General features: G+C 52.9%; 3 protein-coding genes across 3 annotated transcripts in view; 1 reads left to right on the top strand and 2 right to left on the bottom strand.

Annotated features, from left to right (window-relative positions):
• Window positions 1-3,400, bottom strand: part of LOC106001773 (neurabin-2-like) — a 49,794-nt gene extending 46,394 nt beyond the window's left edge. Inside the window, exon 1 of the mRNA XM_013036759.1 lies at window positions 3,375-3,400. Within this exon, the coding sequence (XP_012892213.1) occupies window positions 3,375-3,400 (26 nt within the window). The remainder of the gene's footprint in view (window positions 1-3,374) is intronic.
• Window positions 3,401-3,514: 114 nt separating this feature from the next.
• On the top strand, window positions 3,515-14,721 carry Sgca (sarcoglycan, alpha (50kDa dystrophin-associated glycoprotein)). Its single transcript, XM_013036749.1, has 10 exons — window positions 3,515-3,521; window positions 3,954-4,073; window positions 4,168-4,322; window positions 4,571-4,643; window positions 4,964-5,162; window positions 5,724-5,886; window positions 6,864-7,072; window positions 7,231-7,257; window positions 13,961-14,153; window positions 14,612-14,721. The coding sequence occupies exons 1-9, from the start codon at window positions 3,515-3,517 to the stop codon at window positions 14,139-14,141; spliced, it is 1,134 nt and encodes a 377-aa protein (XP_012892203.1). The 3' UTR covers window positions 14,142-14,153; window positions 14,612-14,721.
• LOC106001041 (spermatid-specific linker histone H1-like protein) lies at window positions 7,905-8,435 on the bottom strand. The gene has a single exon (XM_013036214.1). The coding sequence runs from the start codon at window positions 8,433-8,435 to the stop codon at window positions 7,905-7,907; it is 531 nt and encodes a 176-aa protein (XP_012891668.1).
• Window positions 14,722-16,299: the final 1,578 nt, after the last annotated feature.

Here is a 16,299-nt window from a genome sequence, read left to right as displayed (position 1 = left end):
AGACCGTGAGACTCCTATCTCCAATAAACCACCAGAAAACCGGAAGTGGCGCTGTAGCTCAAGTGGTAGAGCGCTCGCCTTGAGCTGAAGAGCTGAAGGACAGCGCCTAGGCCCAGAGTTCAAGCCCCATGACCGACAAAAAAAAAAGAATTTGCATGTTCTCCTTGTGCAGGAGGCACACACCAGTCTTCTCCGTCTTGTTCCAGTGTCAGTCAACATGTAGTTGATGTAAACACTGAACACTGGAAGTTTGATATTAAAGCGTTAGTGGTGATGTTAATTGATTACGTTTTGTGGTTTATGTTCTTAGGAGCCACTGACTCATTGACTCCAGGGCCCCTTCCTCTCCCCTCTATCTCTGAGGAAGGCAGAGATGCCAAGGTTATTCCAGGACACACACCTGCCTGAGAGCCCTGCTGGATGCTGACTCTGGAATTTGGTGGCTCTCCTAGGAGAGATAGGATGGTCAGGTGAGGAAATAGAGAGGGAAGGAGAGAAAGGGTGGGTGAGGGGATGTGGAGAGGAAGGAGACAGAGAAGGGAGGGGCCAACTGGCTCACCGAGTCCAGGGCCACTGTGACATTAAATGGGAACCATATAGATCAAACTAGTTTGTCCAGGGGTTGATAATTGCGGAAGCTGGGCAGTGGATACGTAGGAAGGAGCTCATTATTTCCATCTGTATGTTTTCCAAAAGCTCCAAAGTTGTGTTTTTGATGGGTTTTTTTGTTTGTTTTTGTTTTCTTTTTTTGGTGCCATTACTGGGGCTTGAACTCAGGGCCACACTTTGTCTTAGCTTTTTTTTCTAAGACTGGTGCTCTATATCTCTCAAGCCACAGCTCCACTTCCAGCTTTTTGGTGGTTAACTGGAGATAAGAGTCTCAGGGACTTTCCTGCCTGGGCTGGCTTCAAGCTGCCAGATCCTCAGATGCCAGCCTCCTGAGTAGCTAGGATTACAGGCGTGAACTCAAGGTGGTAGCCCACACAGCTCCCAAGTAGGGAGATCCTTTGGTGACCTAGGAGCCTGTGGCTGCCTTTTGGGGACTCCAGCTGCCTCCTGGGACAACCCTTGGCTCTCCTGATAGGGATGGTGTTGGGGAGGACCAGAGGGGAAGTGATTGCTGACTTTCTTTAGAGCAAGGGATGGTCTTTGTTGGCCTGCTAACACTGGATGCCCAAATGCTGCTTGGTTGGGGCTGAGAGTGTGAGTGGGTAGCTCCAAAAATAGCAGAGGAGGCAGCTGGGGGACAAAGGGAGTCATATGAACAAGCTCCGGGGCTGGGCTGGGGCAGCTGCCACTGGGACATCAACTCTCCTGTCTCCACAGCCTCTTCCTGGCCCCTGTCTCTGAGAAGGTAGAGAGATGCTAAGATTTTTTCAGGACACACACCTGTCAGAGAGCCTGTCTGAGACAGGAAGGGACAAGGACTATAAAACCTGCCATCTGTCACCCCACAGCCCAAACGTGCAGGCCCATAGCCTCAAGCACTTAGGCCTGACTTATATCAGGTGGTAGATGTCCTTGCTGGGGAAGTTGGTTGTGGGATGGGATGGGTGAGGTGCAGCAAGGACTGGAATGGCTGTCTGGAATACTGGTTGCTATGGTGGCACTGCTGACTTCTCTGGGCACACGGAACGACTGCCCCGTCCCTGTTCTGAATGGGAGGTCCTGGGAGGGAAGAGCGCTAGTCTCCTGCACACTTGGACAAATACACCAGTGGTTGTCATTGGGGTCAATGCCTTCCATTCACAGGCAGTCAGCAGCAGCACGGTTATACCCCCATTACAACCCTCTGCTCAGTCTTACCATCTGTGAAATGGGGACGAGTAATACTTGCCTCATGAAACAGCCGTGGGGGTGGAGTGGGTTAATGTACATAAATAAATGAGCCCTTGAGCCCAGCAGCAGGCTGGACAGCTGTCCCTGCTCACTAGCAGACATGGGCGGGGTTTGCGCATCTCTGCATCTTTAGCACCTGGGACCAGGTAGGAGCTCTGCACACAACATTATCAGTTGATGATCAAGGCCTGGAAAAGGCAGCACTGTCCACATAGCTGCTGGTGGTGGTGGAAACAGAGGCCTACAGAGACCAAGTGACTCACTCCAGGCCACGTCTCCAGGAAGCTTCAGAGTGGGGGGTTTGTGTTGGGCCTGCAAGCCCCCCAGCCTGTGCTGTTGCCCCCAGCAGGGAGAGCCAGGGAGGGCAGCACTCCATTCACCTATCATCACCTGGCCAGTCCCATCAGGGCTGCCTCCGCCTAGATCTACACAGGGGGACGCTTGGCCTGAGGCTCAAACTGGGGGAACAGCTACCTCCATTTGTTAAGGAAGCAGTCACCCAGCCCTCTCCACCTAGTAGGTGCTGGACTGGATGCCCAGATGCAGAGATAGGAAGTTAGACAGATCCTAGTCTCTGAGGAGCTCAGAGCATGCCTACCACTGCTGTTGTGAGGCTGGGTTGGCTCAGGGTTGTGTGCAGAGGCTACAACATACCTGGCAGACCCAGGAGGAAAGGGAGTAGAAAGGGTTTGGAGAGATAGACCTGGGAAGACTTGTGAAGGGGTTGTTTTTTGCTTTCCTGCAGGCAGAGCAGGAAAATGGGGACCAGGCAGGAAGAGAACTCCAGGCAGAGGGAACACAATTCTTTAAAAGAAAGCATACCAAGTGGGGGAAGCCTAGGAATGGTGTGTGTGTGTGGTGGGAGGATATATAAAGGAGTACTAAAGATAGGAGAAATAGCCCATCAAGGGGCTGGGAATGTGGCTTAGTGGTAGAATGCTTGCCTAGCATGCATGAAGCCCTGGGTTTGATTCTTCAGTACCACATAAACAGAAAAAGCTGGAAGTGGCGCTGTGGCTCAAGTGGAAGAACGCTAGCCTTGAGCAAAAAGAAGCTCAGGGACAGTGCTCAGGCCCTGAGTTCAAGCCCCAGGACTGGCAAAAACTAAAAACAAAAACAAAAAACAGAAAGCCATCAACTGAGGATGAACTGGGAACTTACAGGAAGTGGGAGACCTTAGGATTTTAGGGCTGGTCCAGGGAGGTTAGTCCTTAGGAAAATGTGCTCTGCACCAGAGAATGGCAGTACACAACTATAATCCCAGCTCTTGGGAGGTTAAGGCTTGTGAGCTGGAAGCCAGCCTGGGCTGGGCTATATAGTAAGACCCTGTCTTACACACACACACACACACACACACACACACACACACACACACACACACACTGTATGAGAATAGTACCTACCCCAGATTCAGTGCTTTTGGGGGAGGGGAAGGGGGAGGGCCCTGCTGGCCAAGGCTGGGCCCCAGCTGCTCTGGGACACCTCCCCCTCCTGTCCCTCCCTCCTTCCTCCCTGCTCCTGTCTCTGTCACTCACCAAGGCCAGCAGGGCTGGACAGCCATGGCAGCAGCACTTATGTGGATTCCTCTGCTTGTGGGCAAGTTGGGGTCTTCTTTAGGGAGCTGTCAGGACGGAGAGAGTTCAGGGAGGATGAGGTGGAAGAATGGGTGGGAAGAATGTGGGGTGAGGTAGGGCCTGAAGTCTTTGGGGGTGGTCAATGTCCAGGCAGCCAAGGAGTCAGGGACTGGGCACTAGGTTCTGGGGTGTGGAGGTTGGGAGCCCCGAGTGTGTATATATCTTAGGGCTGGGGTGGGCTGGACTGCACAGGTCCGGAGGGTCCTGTACCCGGGCTCTTTAATGGGCTGGCTTGGACACTGCTTCTATGAGGCCTAGGCTAAATCTGGACTTGAGGGGGAGGAGGAGGGAGCTGGGCAAGTCCTTGTTACTCCATTCCTGGGCAGGCCTGGTTCCGCTGCTCCATAGATCAAGGAAGGCAGATGTGTGGGAGATTGGGGTTCTTTCAGACTTTTTAGGATCACAGGGCACTTAGTATACAATGGTGCTTACCCAGAACTGAGGCTGCCTATGTGTTTGGACCTTGTGGGGTCCCTCTAGGTTTCTTGGCAGGGTTAGGGGGTGCTGAGGCCCAGCAGACCACTCTACACCCACTTGTGGGCCGTTTCTTTGTGCATACCCTGGACCCTGCCACCTTCCTGCGCCTTCCGGAGCACGTTGGTGAGGGGCCTGAGGGACCAGCGGGTGTCAGGGGAGGGGGGGGGGCGCAGGCTTTGTCCTTTCAGACTCCAATCCCATCTTCTGTCTTCACCAGCCGTCCCACCCACCGTGCGAATCACCTACCATGCCCACCTCCAGGGACATCCTGACCTGCCCCGTTGGCTCCGCTACACCCAGCGCAGCCCCTACAATCCTGGCTTCCTCTACGGCACCGCCACCCCAGAAGATCGGGGGCACCAAGTCATAGAGGTGCTGGCAGGGACCCTCGGAGACCCCCAGAGGGCAGATCACTGTGGCCTCCTCACAGCAGGCCTGTTAGGGGCACTGGGTGCTCCTGCACTTTCATTGGGCATTCATTTACATGTAATTTGCATACCCCTGCTTTACCAAGGGTGCTTTCTATCAGACCCCCCCCTACTCATCCCCCCCCCCCGCCACTGAAGAGCTTTTCCTTTCCCTTAATCCCACTGCTGTACTCTCTTCCCACATCCCCTCAGGTCACAGCCTATAATCGGGACAGCTTCAACACCACTAGGCAGAGGCTGGTGCTGATAATTGGTGACCCAGAAGGTACCCCCAATCCTGCTCCCCCCTTCTCCATCAGGGAGAGGCTTGGGGAGCAGCGGGACATGACATTGGTGGTTTTTAGGGAACAAGCCCTGGACTGGGGCTCGTGTCTGGCTGGGTTTCTGTCTCTGTACCAACTGAAATAGGGACCTGGGCAAGTCACCAAGGGTGCTGCACATGTTGGGGAAAAGCATTTGGGGCCTGTGGTATATCTATATGTGGTATTGGGGGACTTGGAAAAGAAGAGCTTGAGGAAGGCTAAGGAAAGATCTAGAGGGCAGAGAGGGGACCTGGTGCAGCCAAGTGTCTCCCTGGCCACTCAGGTCCCCGGCTCCCCTACCACGCGGAGTTCCTGGTGCGCAGCCATGACGTGGAAGAGCTCCTGCCCTCCACACCTGCCAGCCGCTTCCTCACAGCCCTGGGCGGGCTCTGGGAGCCAGGGCAGCTCCAGCTGCTCAACGTCACTTCAGCCCTGGACCGTGGGGGCCGGGTCCCTCTTCCTATCGAGGGCCGTAAGGAAGGGTAAGCGGCAACCCCGGGAGGTGGGCATAAGACAGGGGTTCCCCTAGTTACAGCTGGGATTCCTCATCCTTGCACACCTCTGTCTGTTCCTGTCACTTCCATTCAGTACTGTGAATTCAGTATTTCCTAGTCCCCCCCAGAAGGAAGTCCTAGGGCCTAAAGAATGGGGTATTGGGCAAGGCACTGGTGGCTCATACCTGGAATCCTAGCTGCTTAGGAGGCTGAGATCTGAGGATCATGGGTCAAAGCCAGCTGGAACAGGAAAGGAAATTAAGAGATAAGAGTGGTAGAGTACCAGCCTTGAGCAAAAAACAAACAAAAAACCTACTAAGGGGCAGCACTCAGGCCCTGAGTTCAAGCCCCAGCACTGGCACACATACAATGCACAAAAAATGGAGGGATCTGGGTGGCCTCAGATCTTGGGGGCAGTAGTTTATCACATGCCTCCTGAACCCCATCTCCAAGCTGTCTTTCCTACCCTACCATTAGGACACACCAACACCATGGTGCCTAGTATTCTCCCTCCCCCCACTCTGCTGACAGTGGCTTCTTTGTGCCCAGGGTGTACATCAAGGTGGGCTCTGCCTCACCCTTCTCTACCTGCCTGAAGATGGTGGCGTCCCCCGATAGCCAGGCCCGCTGTGCCCAGGGCCAGCCTCCACTTCTGTCTTGCTATGACACCTTAGCACCCTACTTCCGTGTTGACTGGTGCAACGTGTCCCTGGTGAGGAGAGACCCGGGCTCCAGGGCTGGGGGTGGGTCATGTCCCCATGATGACCCCTGTACTGCTTCCCACTCCACTCGATTTCTCCCTCTGATGATCAGTCAGGGTCTCAGCATTAGTATTGAGGTATTGGCTCTTTCTCTCTCTTTCCTCTTTTCTTTCTGCCCTCTCTCTTCTTTCCCCTCTCCTGTCTCCCATTTTCCTGTCTGTCTCCCTCTCCTTACTCTCCTTTCCTCCCTTTTCCCTCCACCCCTCTCCTCTCCTCTGTCTGCCCCCCCCCCCCACAGAGGGGGCGGGGTGGGGATGGGGGGGGGGGAGAAGTGTTTGAGGAAAGAGAGAAATTCTACTTTCTACCACAAGAGGTCGACAGAGTCTACAGTCCACATGCAGGGCCTCCGGCTCTGGCATCGTAGTGCTGCCCAGCCCCGTAGCTACAACCACCATCAGTCCCTCATGAAGGGCCTCCAGATTCTTCCTAGTAAACCTGCCTGTAACAAGGAGCGGATAGCTTTCCAAACTATAAACTCAAGAGGCCCATCACAGCTCTTGGGGATGCTGATCCCCAATCCCACACTAGGAGTGCTCTGCTTTTGGGAAATTGGCCCAGGAGTGGGGGGTGGGGTGGGGCAGGGACACTCAAGAGCTGCAGAGTCAGGGGCCAGTCCCGATACCTGCCAGGCTCTGGGCACTGTGTCCGCTGCACTTTTCATTCTCACAGTCACTACAGGAAGCAGGTACACCATGATCACACTGAAACAGGCATGGAGAGGCAAACCACCCCCAGGGAAGCACAAGGCTGAAGAACAGGACCTAACCATTGTATTATCTTGTCTCTCCTGGCTCCTTGTCCTGTGTTTTTTCCTGCAAGGTCATCTAGGCTAGGGGAGGCAAGCAGGAGAAAACCCTGTGGCTGTGTGCCCTGGAAACTGTCCCCTGTCCCCTAGGGGACTCTGGGTCAGCCCTGGCTTTCTGTGTAGGTAGATATATCAGTACCAGAGCCCCCAGAGGTGCCGCCCACCCTAGGCGACGGGATCTTGGAGTATGACCCGTTCTTCTGCCCACCCATGGAGGCCACAGATCGAGACTTTCTGACAGATGCCCTGGTCACCCTCCTGGTGCCTCTGCTGGTGGCCCTGCTGCTCACTTTGCTGCTGGCCTACATCATGTGCTGCCGGCGTGAAGGACGGTGAGGCGGGGGCAGAGGGCAGGGGACACCAGCTGGTTCTCATTCCCAGGGACCCAGGGCCCTCAGGGAGTGGGGTTCCCAGAAGGGGAGTGTAAGGTACTTTAGGCAGCCAGGGGACATTGGTGAGGGACCAACTCTCATCCTTGCTTTTTTCACAGGCTGAAGAGAGACCAGGCCACCTCTGAGTGAGTATGGGAAGGCTGGGGGTTGGGTGGGAGCCCCCCTAGACTGTCACATTGGACCCTCCAACCTCCATAAGCTATAGAGACAAGCTGCTTTCCTTTGGGAGAGGGAGGTGTGTGACCTCCCCGACCTCCTGGGCAGGCTGAAGGCTGGGCCCGGGGCTGTGCTCGGAGTCATCATAAAGAGTCTTTTGTGAGCCCAGTGCTGATGCTGGCGGCTCACACCTGTAATCTAGCTACTCAGGAGGCTGAGACTTCAGAAAGAAAAAAAAAAAGGTCCAAAAGGTCCCTTGTGCTATAGGTGGGTGGTGGGTCTTGAACAGAATTAAAGAGAAGTAGCTGGGCACTGGCAGCCACTGGTGGCTCACACCTATAATCATAGCTACTCAGGCTGATCTGAGGATCGTGGTTCAAAGCCAGCCTGGGCAAGAAGCCCTTTCCAAATCCATTTCTTATTTTATCCCAGCGTCCCCTACCTATGGCTCTCTCCCTTCTCTGTACCCCCCCCCACATCCCTCTTCCTCCCCCACACCCTGAACCCCCCAAAGATTCCAGGAGGCAGTTGTGATATAAGTCGGGCTCCTTTTATTCTCACTGCACACAGCCCGCAGCAGGTGTGGTGTGCCTGCCTCTCTGCCTGGCCTGCCTGGTTAAGTGCGGCGGCCCTTGGTTGCCCGGCGGACTCCCTTGAAAAGCTGCTTTTGGCCCTGTTTGGGGCCCACTTTTGACCTGTGCTGTCCGGAACGGCGGTGCCCAGAGTGACGCTGCCCAGACCTTCTTCGCTGCTGGCGTCTCTTGGCCCTGATCTTCTTGGCCTGTTTCTTGCCCAGGCTGAAGGAGCCTGAGTAGCCTCTGCCAGACACCTGCTTGATCATGCCACTGTCCAGCAGCTTCTGGATCACGCACTTGAAACGCCAGGAGTTGCGAGTCATGTTGTAGCCTGTGCCTGCCACAGCCTTCTTCAGGGCGGCCAGGGACACGCGGTTGCGTAGCCCCTTGCCTGCCACAGCCCCCAGGATCACCTTCGACATGCTGGGCCTCTGATGGGCTTTGGGGAAGGTGTGAGGCCCAGTCTCACTCTTGCTAGGGGTCCCTGATGCGCTGGCCTGCCAGTTTCCACCCATGGCAGTGTTTGTGGCCGAGGGCGCCGGTGGAGCCACTGGAGAAGTGTCTTTCTGCATCTCTCCCGGGGGAAGTGGCGGGGAGTTGGGTGTCAGAACCTCCAGGGTGGTGGCTGTAAAATCTCCACAGGGTCAGTCTTGGTGGTCAGCAAGCTGTGTCCCGGCTCCCGTTGCCCTCAGAGGCTTCTTGTAAGGCTCTGGCCCACACCTCCCCTGGGTGGCCAGAGGGGCGACCAAGGATGATCACCCACTGCTGGCCTCAGCAGACTCCTGCCGTGGGCTTGGGGGGAGGCGAAGTTATCTCTGCAGTGACCTCAGGGGGCCATTGTGAGGCCACCAGAATCCTGCAAGGGTCACAGGGACCCCATTGTGCCCTCTCCTGGGAGGGGCAGACAGGAAGTAGCAGTGTGGACACCTGCTGTACCAGGTGCCCTGCAGAGAAGAGCCAGATTGGTGGGCACTTGGGTGTGCGTGCATGCACATAGCATAGCCTTGGCCCTCAGTTTTAAACCCATCATTTGGCCCTACCATCTGGCTCTTTGTGTCTCTGGGTTACAGAATATTTTAGCCTAGCCTGTAATCCTAGCTACTTAGGAGGCTGAGATCTGGAAGACAATCATGGCCTGAATCCAGCCTAGGCAGAAATAAACAATCCACGGGACTCTATCTCCACTTAACCATCAAAAGGCTGGGCTGGAGGTGTGGTTCAAATGGTAGAGTGCCAGCTGAGCTCTCTCTCTAGAACCTGAGTTCAAGCTCTTGGACCAGAAAAATGCTCCCAAAGCGTTTTAAACACCAACATGATTTTCATGGGGAATATGCTTTCCAGAGTAAACAAATAAAATTCCTTGATTTATGTAAGTCCGTCAACTTTCTAGGCAACAGTAAAAAGGAATCAGGGATGTAACTCAATGGTATAAACACCACAAAACTAAAAAAAAAATCCCAAACCACAAAGCTAATTTTTTAAAAATTTTACTTTCATAGACTTCATTTATTTTATTTTATTTTTAGAGTTCACCTCCATCACAGTCAATGCCTTTTCCTGTTAATTGCACAAGGTGGAGTTTATTATTTTTGGAGGGGGTGGAGCGTGGCGCCATGCCAAATTGGTTATATCTACTGTCATTGTGAATTTTGTCTGTATTTTAACAAGTATTTTCCCCACTTTGAGATCTACTGGGTCAATTTTTTTGGGGGGGCCCTCTTGTCAGGAAAATCTGCTTCTGCCATCCAATTAAAGTTAAATAACCATTTTTTCCATGTGTATTCATTGGTTTGGCTTTTCAATTTTTTAAAATATATTTTTATTTTTATTTTTTTGGGTCCAGTTGTGGGGCCTGAACTCTGGGCCTGGGCACTATCCCTCAGCTCTTCAGCTCAAGGCTAGCGTTCTACCACTTGAGCCACAGAGTCACTTCTGGCTTTTTTCTTTTTGCTTATGTGGTGCTGAGGAATAGAACCCAGGGCCTCAGGCATGCAAGGCAAGCACTCTACCACTGAGCCACCATCCCAGCCCATGGCTTTTCAATTTTTTAATTCTTCCTATTTTTGGTGCCAGTCTTGGAGCTTGAACTCAGGGCCTTAGTGCTGTCCCTGAGCTTTTTTGGTCAGGACTAGAACTCTATCACTTAAGCCACAGCTCTACTTCTGGCTTTTTGGTGGTTAATTGGAGATTAAGAGTCTCATAGAGCCAAGCACTGGTGGCTCTTACCTGTAATCCTATCTGCTCAGGAGGCTGAGATCTGAGGATCATGGTTCAAAGCTAGCTCGGGCAGGGAAGTCCATGAGACAATTATCAGGAAACCGGAATTGGCACTGTGGCTCAAGTGGTAGAGCACTAGCCTTGAGGTGAAGAGCTCAGGGGCAGCACTCAGGCCCTGACAGACTAAAAAAAAAAAGATTTTTCTGCCAGAGCTGGGTTTTAACCTTGATCCTCCGATCTTAGCCTCCTAAGTAGTTAGGATTACAGGCATGGGCCACCAGCACCTCGCTAAATTGTTTTACTCTGCTCAGTGCATTTTTTTTTTTTGTCAGTTGTGGGGCCTAAACTCTGGGCTTGGGCACTGTCCCTCAGCTCTTCAACTCAAGGCTAGAGCCACAGCACCACTTCCAGCTTTTTCTGCTATGTGGTGCTGAGGAATCAAACCCAGGGCCTCATGCATGCAAGGCAAGCACTCTACCACTGAGCCACCTTCCCAGCCCTAGTGCATTAATTTTTAAAGGTAATTATTTGTTTCCCATGTTGGAGATCAAACCTAGGGCCTCATGCACGTGAGGCAAGAACTCTACCACTGTTATACCTCAGCCCTCTGTGTCTGCCATCTTTGAAATTAGCCATAAGTTGTGGTTCTGCAGCTTGTGTATCGCCTATATCAATTTAACTGTTCACATGTTCTACCAGGCCCAGTGCATTCAGTTTTTGGTGGAGTAGGAGGTGGCTGAGATCTAGGTCACATGTGTGTGTATTTGTGTATATGTGTGTGTTTGGGCATGTAAGAACTCCCACCCGCTCTTCTGTTGCCTGTGGGAAAAGGCACCCCGAGGTCTGGGGTCTGCTCCTGCTCCAGGGTGTTCTCCCATCTGGATCTGGGTGTGGGACCTGGGGTGAAGCAGGCCACTGACTAAAGCCTTTCCTGCTGGGGTTCTCACCTGCCTGGCTGGCTCCACCCCTTGCCCTCCTCCCTCCTCAGTCTCCTGCTGCTGAGGAGTGCAAAACTATGGTTTTGGATATCTCATTTTGCCAAATTTCAGACTCATGGCTTTGTCTTGATCTTCCTCTGACTTTTAGATGGCAACTCTAAGACACCTGTCTTCCCTCAGCCAGAGGGTGCCCGGTGTTCAGCCGCACTCCCCAGCGAGAGTGGTCCATTCTGCACGAGGCTGAAAGTCTTTCTGTAGTCTCGCCTTTCAGGTGCTAACTGGATCCTGTGTCTAGTGAATAAGACTTGAACATGGTGGAGACCACTTCCCCCCACCGGATTCCTAATGAGTGGCAAGTGGGGTAGCTTTAGCCCGCATGGGGTGAGGGGGTGCTAAGAATAACAACGTCCTAAGAACAGCAATTTCTGCTGTTCATAAGGAAAAGTCTCTGCTCTGTCTGACCTGTCTCAATTTCCCCTGGAGGCCAAGTTCATTGTGGGGATTGTTATAGGAAAATAACATCAAGTGTTGCCATAGTAGCTGCAAGCATCCTATAATAATAGCAGGGCTGGGAAGGTGGCTCAGAGGTAGAGTGCTTGCCTTGCATGCATGAGGCCCTGAGTTCAATTCCTCAGCACCACATAAGCAGAAAAAGCCAGAAATGGTGCTGTGGCTCAAGTGGTAGAGTGCTAACCTTGAACTGAAGAGCTGAGGGACAGCGCCCAGGCCCAGAGTTCAGGCCCCACGACCGGCAAAAAAAAAAATAAAAATAAAAATAGCTACTAGAAGAGGGCTGGTGGCTCAGAGGTGCCTGTAAATCCTATCTACTTAGGAGGCTGAGATCTGAGGATTATGGTTTAAAGCCAGCCCAGACAGGAAACCCCAGGAGACTTATCTCCAATTAACCACAAAAGGCTAACTGTGGAACTGTGGCTCCAGTGGTAAAACACCAGCCTTGAGTGAAAAGGCCAAGTGTGAGTGTGAGGTCCTGAGTTCAAGACTCAGTACTGGCACACGCAAAAAATAATAGGGCTGGGAAGGTGGCTCAAGGGTAGAGTGCTTGCCTTGCATGCATGAGACCCTGGGTTCTATTCCTCAGCACCACATAACTAGAAAAAGCTGGAAGTGGTGCAAGCACTAGCCTTGAGCTGAAGAGCTGAAGGACAGCCTCCAGACCTAGAGTTCAAGCCCCATAGCCGACAAAGAAAACAAAAAAAAGCTACTGCTGGCTATAAGCTGGACCAGGAGGCTCTCTAAGTGCTTTTTTCCTAGATTAACCTTTAATTCATGCAACTGCATTACAAGTGAGGACACAACGGCACAGAGAGGTTAAGTAATTTACCTAAGGTCACAGAGCCATAAACAGCAGAATGCAGATTCAAGCCCAAAGCAAGTCCTCATCCTTCGCTCTGATACCTGATGCTCTGAGAGGACTCAAGCCCATCCATGGACGGTGGGAGCAAGTCCATGAGGATGTCACCTGTGAACACAGCTGAGCCTCCTGAAGGAGACCAGGAGCTGGAGCTCAGGAAGAATGCTGAAGGATGGGACCACTCATTAGAGTGTTCCAGGACACCGGCAGTGGAGCGTCAGGCTAGCTTTTAGAAACTCTGGTCTGAAACAGAGAAAAGAAACAAAAGCCAATGTTCAGGAGAGGTTAGGACAAAAGGAGCATGGGACAGGTCCAAGGAGCCAAACAATGAGATGCCCAAGGGCTGTGGGGAGGCTGTAATGCGAGGAGAGGCAGCCTGGGCAAAAGTTGGGAGGCCAGAGAAGGTCAAGGAGAAAGGTGGTGTTGAGAGAGGGGCTGGCTGGGCGCTGGTGACTCACGCCTGTAATCCTAGCTACTCAGGAGGCTGAGATCTGAGGACCATGGTTCAAAGACAGCCCAGGTAGAAAAGTCCGTAAGACTCTTATCGCCAATTAATTACCAGAAAACTGGAAGTGGTGCTATGGCTCAAGTGGTAGAGCACTAGCTTTGAGTTAAAGAGCTGAGGGAGGGACAGCACCCAGGCCAGAGTTCAAGCCCTATGACTGACAAAAAAAAAAAAAAGGGAGGGGCTGGGTGCTTGATGCTCAGTGTTTGGAGTTGGTACTGAGAAAAGAGCTGAGTGCTAGAAGCTCAGTGCTTGGAATTGGTGCTGAGAGAGGAGCTAAGTGCTGGATGCTTGGTATTTAGAATTTCTGAGAGAGAAGCTGAGTGCAATGCTCAGTGCTTGGAGTTGGTATTGAGAGAAGAGCTGAGTGCTAGCTGCTCAGTTCTTGGAACTGGTACTAAGAAAGGAGCTGGGTACTAGGTGCTTAGTGTTTGGAGTTGGTTCTGAGAGAAGAGTTGGGTGCTGGATGCTTAGTGTTTGGAGTTTCTGAGAGAGGAGCTGAGTGCAATGCTGAGTGCTTGGAGTTAGTTCTGAGCAAGTGCTAGATGCTCAGTGCTTGGGTTGGTACTAAGAGCTGAGTGCTCCATGCTAGGTGCTTGCGGTTTTTGAGAGAAGAACTGAGTGTGCAATGCTTGGTGCTTGGAGTTGGTACTGAGAGAGAGGCTGAGTGCTGGAAGAGAGCCATCAGACTCTAACCAGGCTCTGAAGCCCAGCAGTGTGTGTCCACTGTGGGTATGTGTTCACGTCTCAGCATCTCCTGAGCATTCACCCCAGGCTGACCCCTGCTCTGCACCCCAAGCCGCATTGGTTCATTGAATCTTCACATCAGTCTAGGAGGCAGGCCTGGCCGCCCTCACGTCACAGTTGAGGAAACCGAGGCAGCTTGCTGAGGAAGCTCTGAGCCCAGGCTATCTGCACCTAGGGCCTGTGATCAGCCATGGGACACGAGCAGGCCCTGTGGGATTTCCTGTGGTGTCCCTGTTCCCATATGGTATATTTGGGTCCTAGACCCTAGGGGATGACTCTGAGAGCTGCTGACATCTGCCCTCTGCCCTCTGCCCTCAGCATCCAGATGATCCACCACTTCACCATTCATGGGAACACGGAAGAGCTGAGGCAGATGGCGGCCAGCCGTGAGGTTCCCCGGCCTCTTTCCACCCTGCCCATGTTCAATGTGCGCACGGGCGAGCGGCTGCCTCCCCGCGTGGACAGTGCCCAGGTGCCCCTCATCCTGGACCAGCACTGATGTCCCTGCCAGGTAGGTCTGCATGGGTGTGCCAGGCTTGTAGCTGGACATGGGCAGTCACCTCCTCAAGGCTGGGCAGGTGATGGGCTAGAAGGGGAAGGGACACACAGACCCGTCTGCCCTGTGAGAGCACTCAAAAGTCTGGGGCCGGGCGATGGTGCTCGCACCTGTAATCCTAGCTACTCAGGAGGCTGAGATCTGAGGATCACAGTTCAAAACCAGCTGGGACACAAAAGTCCATGAGACTCTTAGAGCCAATTAACCCCTCCAAAAAAAAAAGGCCAGAAATGGGGCTATGGCTCAAATAGTAGAGCGCTAGTCTTGTGCAAAAGAAGCTCAAGGATAGCACCCAGGCCCTGAGTTCAAATCCCAGGACAGGCCCTGAGATCAGGTTCCCACAGGGGAGGGGAAGGAAGGCATGGACAACAGTACCTAGCTCCCTCAGTCTTTCCTTCCTTCCATCCTTCCAGCCCAGGCCTCTCCCTCCAGACAGCCGCTGGCCTGCCAGTCCTGGCCTCTCCTTTCAGACAATACTGACCTGTAGATTCTGGCTCCTGGACCACTTGAACCTCAGACACTGTGCAACAGAGGGATAGGGTGGGGAGGAGGGAGGTGATGGTGTTTGGAGTCAAGATCCTGGAATAAACAAATATCTACAGCTCTTCTCTGTACCTTCCTCTCCTAGCAGCCTTCCCAGATCCTCACTGCCTCCATGCCTTCTGCCTTCTGGGAGTCCCCAGAAGGGGTTTCTAGTTTGTCCTTGGGCTCATGGAAATTTGCTGTTTCCTCGGATTCTCTCCCATGAACATGACAACGAGAGATGACTGGATGATCATTATCTTTTTTGTTATTGCTGGTACTAGGGCTCGAACTTAGGACCTCACACTCTTGTTTGGCGATTTCATACAAGGCTAGCTAGCTCTACCACTTGAGCCACAGCGCCACTTCCAGCTTTTTCTGCTTATGTGGTGCTGAGGAATCGAACCCAGGGCCTCATGCATGCAAGGCATGCACTCTACCACTGAGCCACCTTCCCAGCCCTCATCTCCATTTTCTAGGCAAAGAAAGTGAGGTCTCTGGAGAGTAAATGATGGAGCTAAGATCACAGAGTTAGCACAGAGCTTGGACTGCAGCCTTGCAGCCTAGCATTGTCTTCCAGATGGCTGAGGCTGAGGGATATGTGAAGCCCAAGAGCCAGGCTCTTCCCTGGAGATGTGATGATACTGCTGAGATTCCTGTACAGGATGAGTCCCTTTGCATGCGGTGTTAGGAGAAGACCCACCTAAGATCTGGAGAGAGCTTAGAAGGCAGGACTGAATTCCTGCTCCCCTCCTAGTGGCTCCCTCAGAGACGGGGCAGAGGCCTAGACGCTCTGCCAGCCTAGGCAGCTTGTTGAGATGAATGTCGCCAGTGTGGCCGGGAAAGTGCATCACAGCCAGGAATTGTTTTGCTAGGTGGCTACAACCACAGTTGGCTGGCTCGGCCCTTGCTTGCTGTCATCTGTGTCACATCCAACCTCACATTGTACCCCTTCTGTGTGAGGACAGACCAGGATGAGCTGAGAGGCAACCCATAAAAGAGGGTAACAGGGCTGGGCTCACATCTGTAATCCTAACTACTCAGAAGGCTGAGATCTAAGGATTGTGATTCAAAGCCAGCCCCGGCAAGAAAGTCTGTGAGACTCTTATCACCAATTAACTACCAGAAATCTGGAAATGGAGCTGTGGCTCAAAGGGGTAGAAGACTAGTCTGGAGTGAAAAATCTCAGGGACAGAGCCTAGGCCTGGAGTTCAAACTCCATGCCCAACCCATCCCCCCCCAAATGAGGATGACTGAGGATCAAGGTCACAGGGCCCAGGTAGAGCCTAGGGAGCAGCTCAAAGAGAATCCAAACAAGGGCCTGTCACCACCCCCCTCAGCTCTTCCCTGCAGGGATCCCACAGTCCCTCAAACCCACAAAACTTCCCCAGTCTCTGCCCTCATAACATGGCTAAGAGACCCTCTCCTTGACCCCAGGGCCTGCAGGGCCCTTTCACAACCCTCCCTTCTGTCTGACAGAAACAGCTCTCGAGTTCTTTCTGCCCTAGAGGTGCTGGAGAATAATACTGTTAGAAAGACTGCCATCTGTCTGGGCTAAAGATTGAGCAAGGCCATTGCT

This window comes from Dipodomys ordii, unplaced genomic scaffold, assembly GCF_000151885.1.
Source record: "Dipodomys ordii isolate 6190 unplaced genomic scaffold, Dord_2.0 Scaffold7, whole genome shotgun sequence".
NCBI lineage: Eukaryota > Metazoa > Chordata > Mammalia > Rodentia > Heteromyidae > Dipodomys > Dipodomys ordii.
This window is presented reverse-complemented; position numbering and strand designations above follow the sequence as displayed.

Excerpts from the sequence above, each read along its gene's own strand:
- LOC106001041 (XM_013036214.1), bottom strand. The coding sequence starts at position 8,435 with ATGCAGAAAGACACTTCTCCAGTGGCTCCACCGGCGCCCTCGGCCACA.
- Sgca (XM_013036749.1), top strand. Across the intron at positions 4,644-4,963 it reads GATAATTGGTGACCCAGAAG|GTCCCCGGCTCCCCTACCAC; the intron begins GTACCCCCAATC and ends CTGGCCACTCAG. Across the intron at positions 7,073-7,230 it reads TGCTGCCGGCGTGAAGGACG|GCTGAAGAGAGACCAGGCCA; the intron begins GTGAGGCGGGGG and ends CTTTTTTCACAG.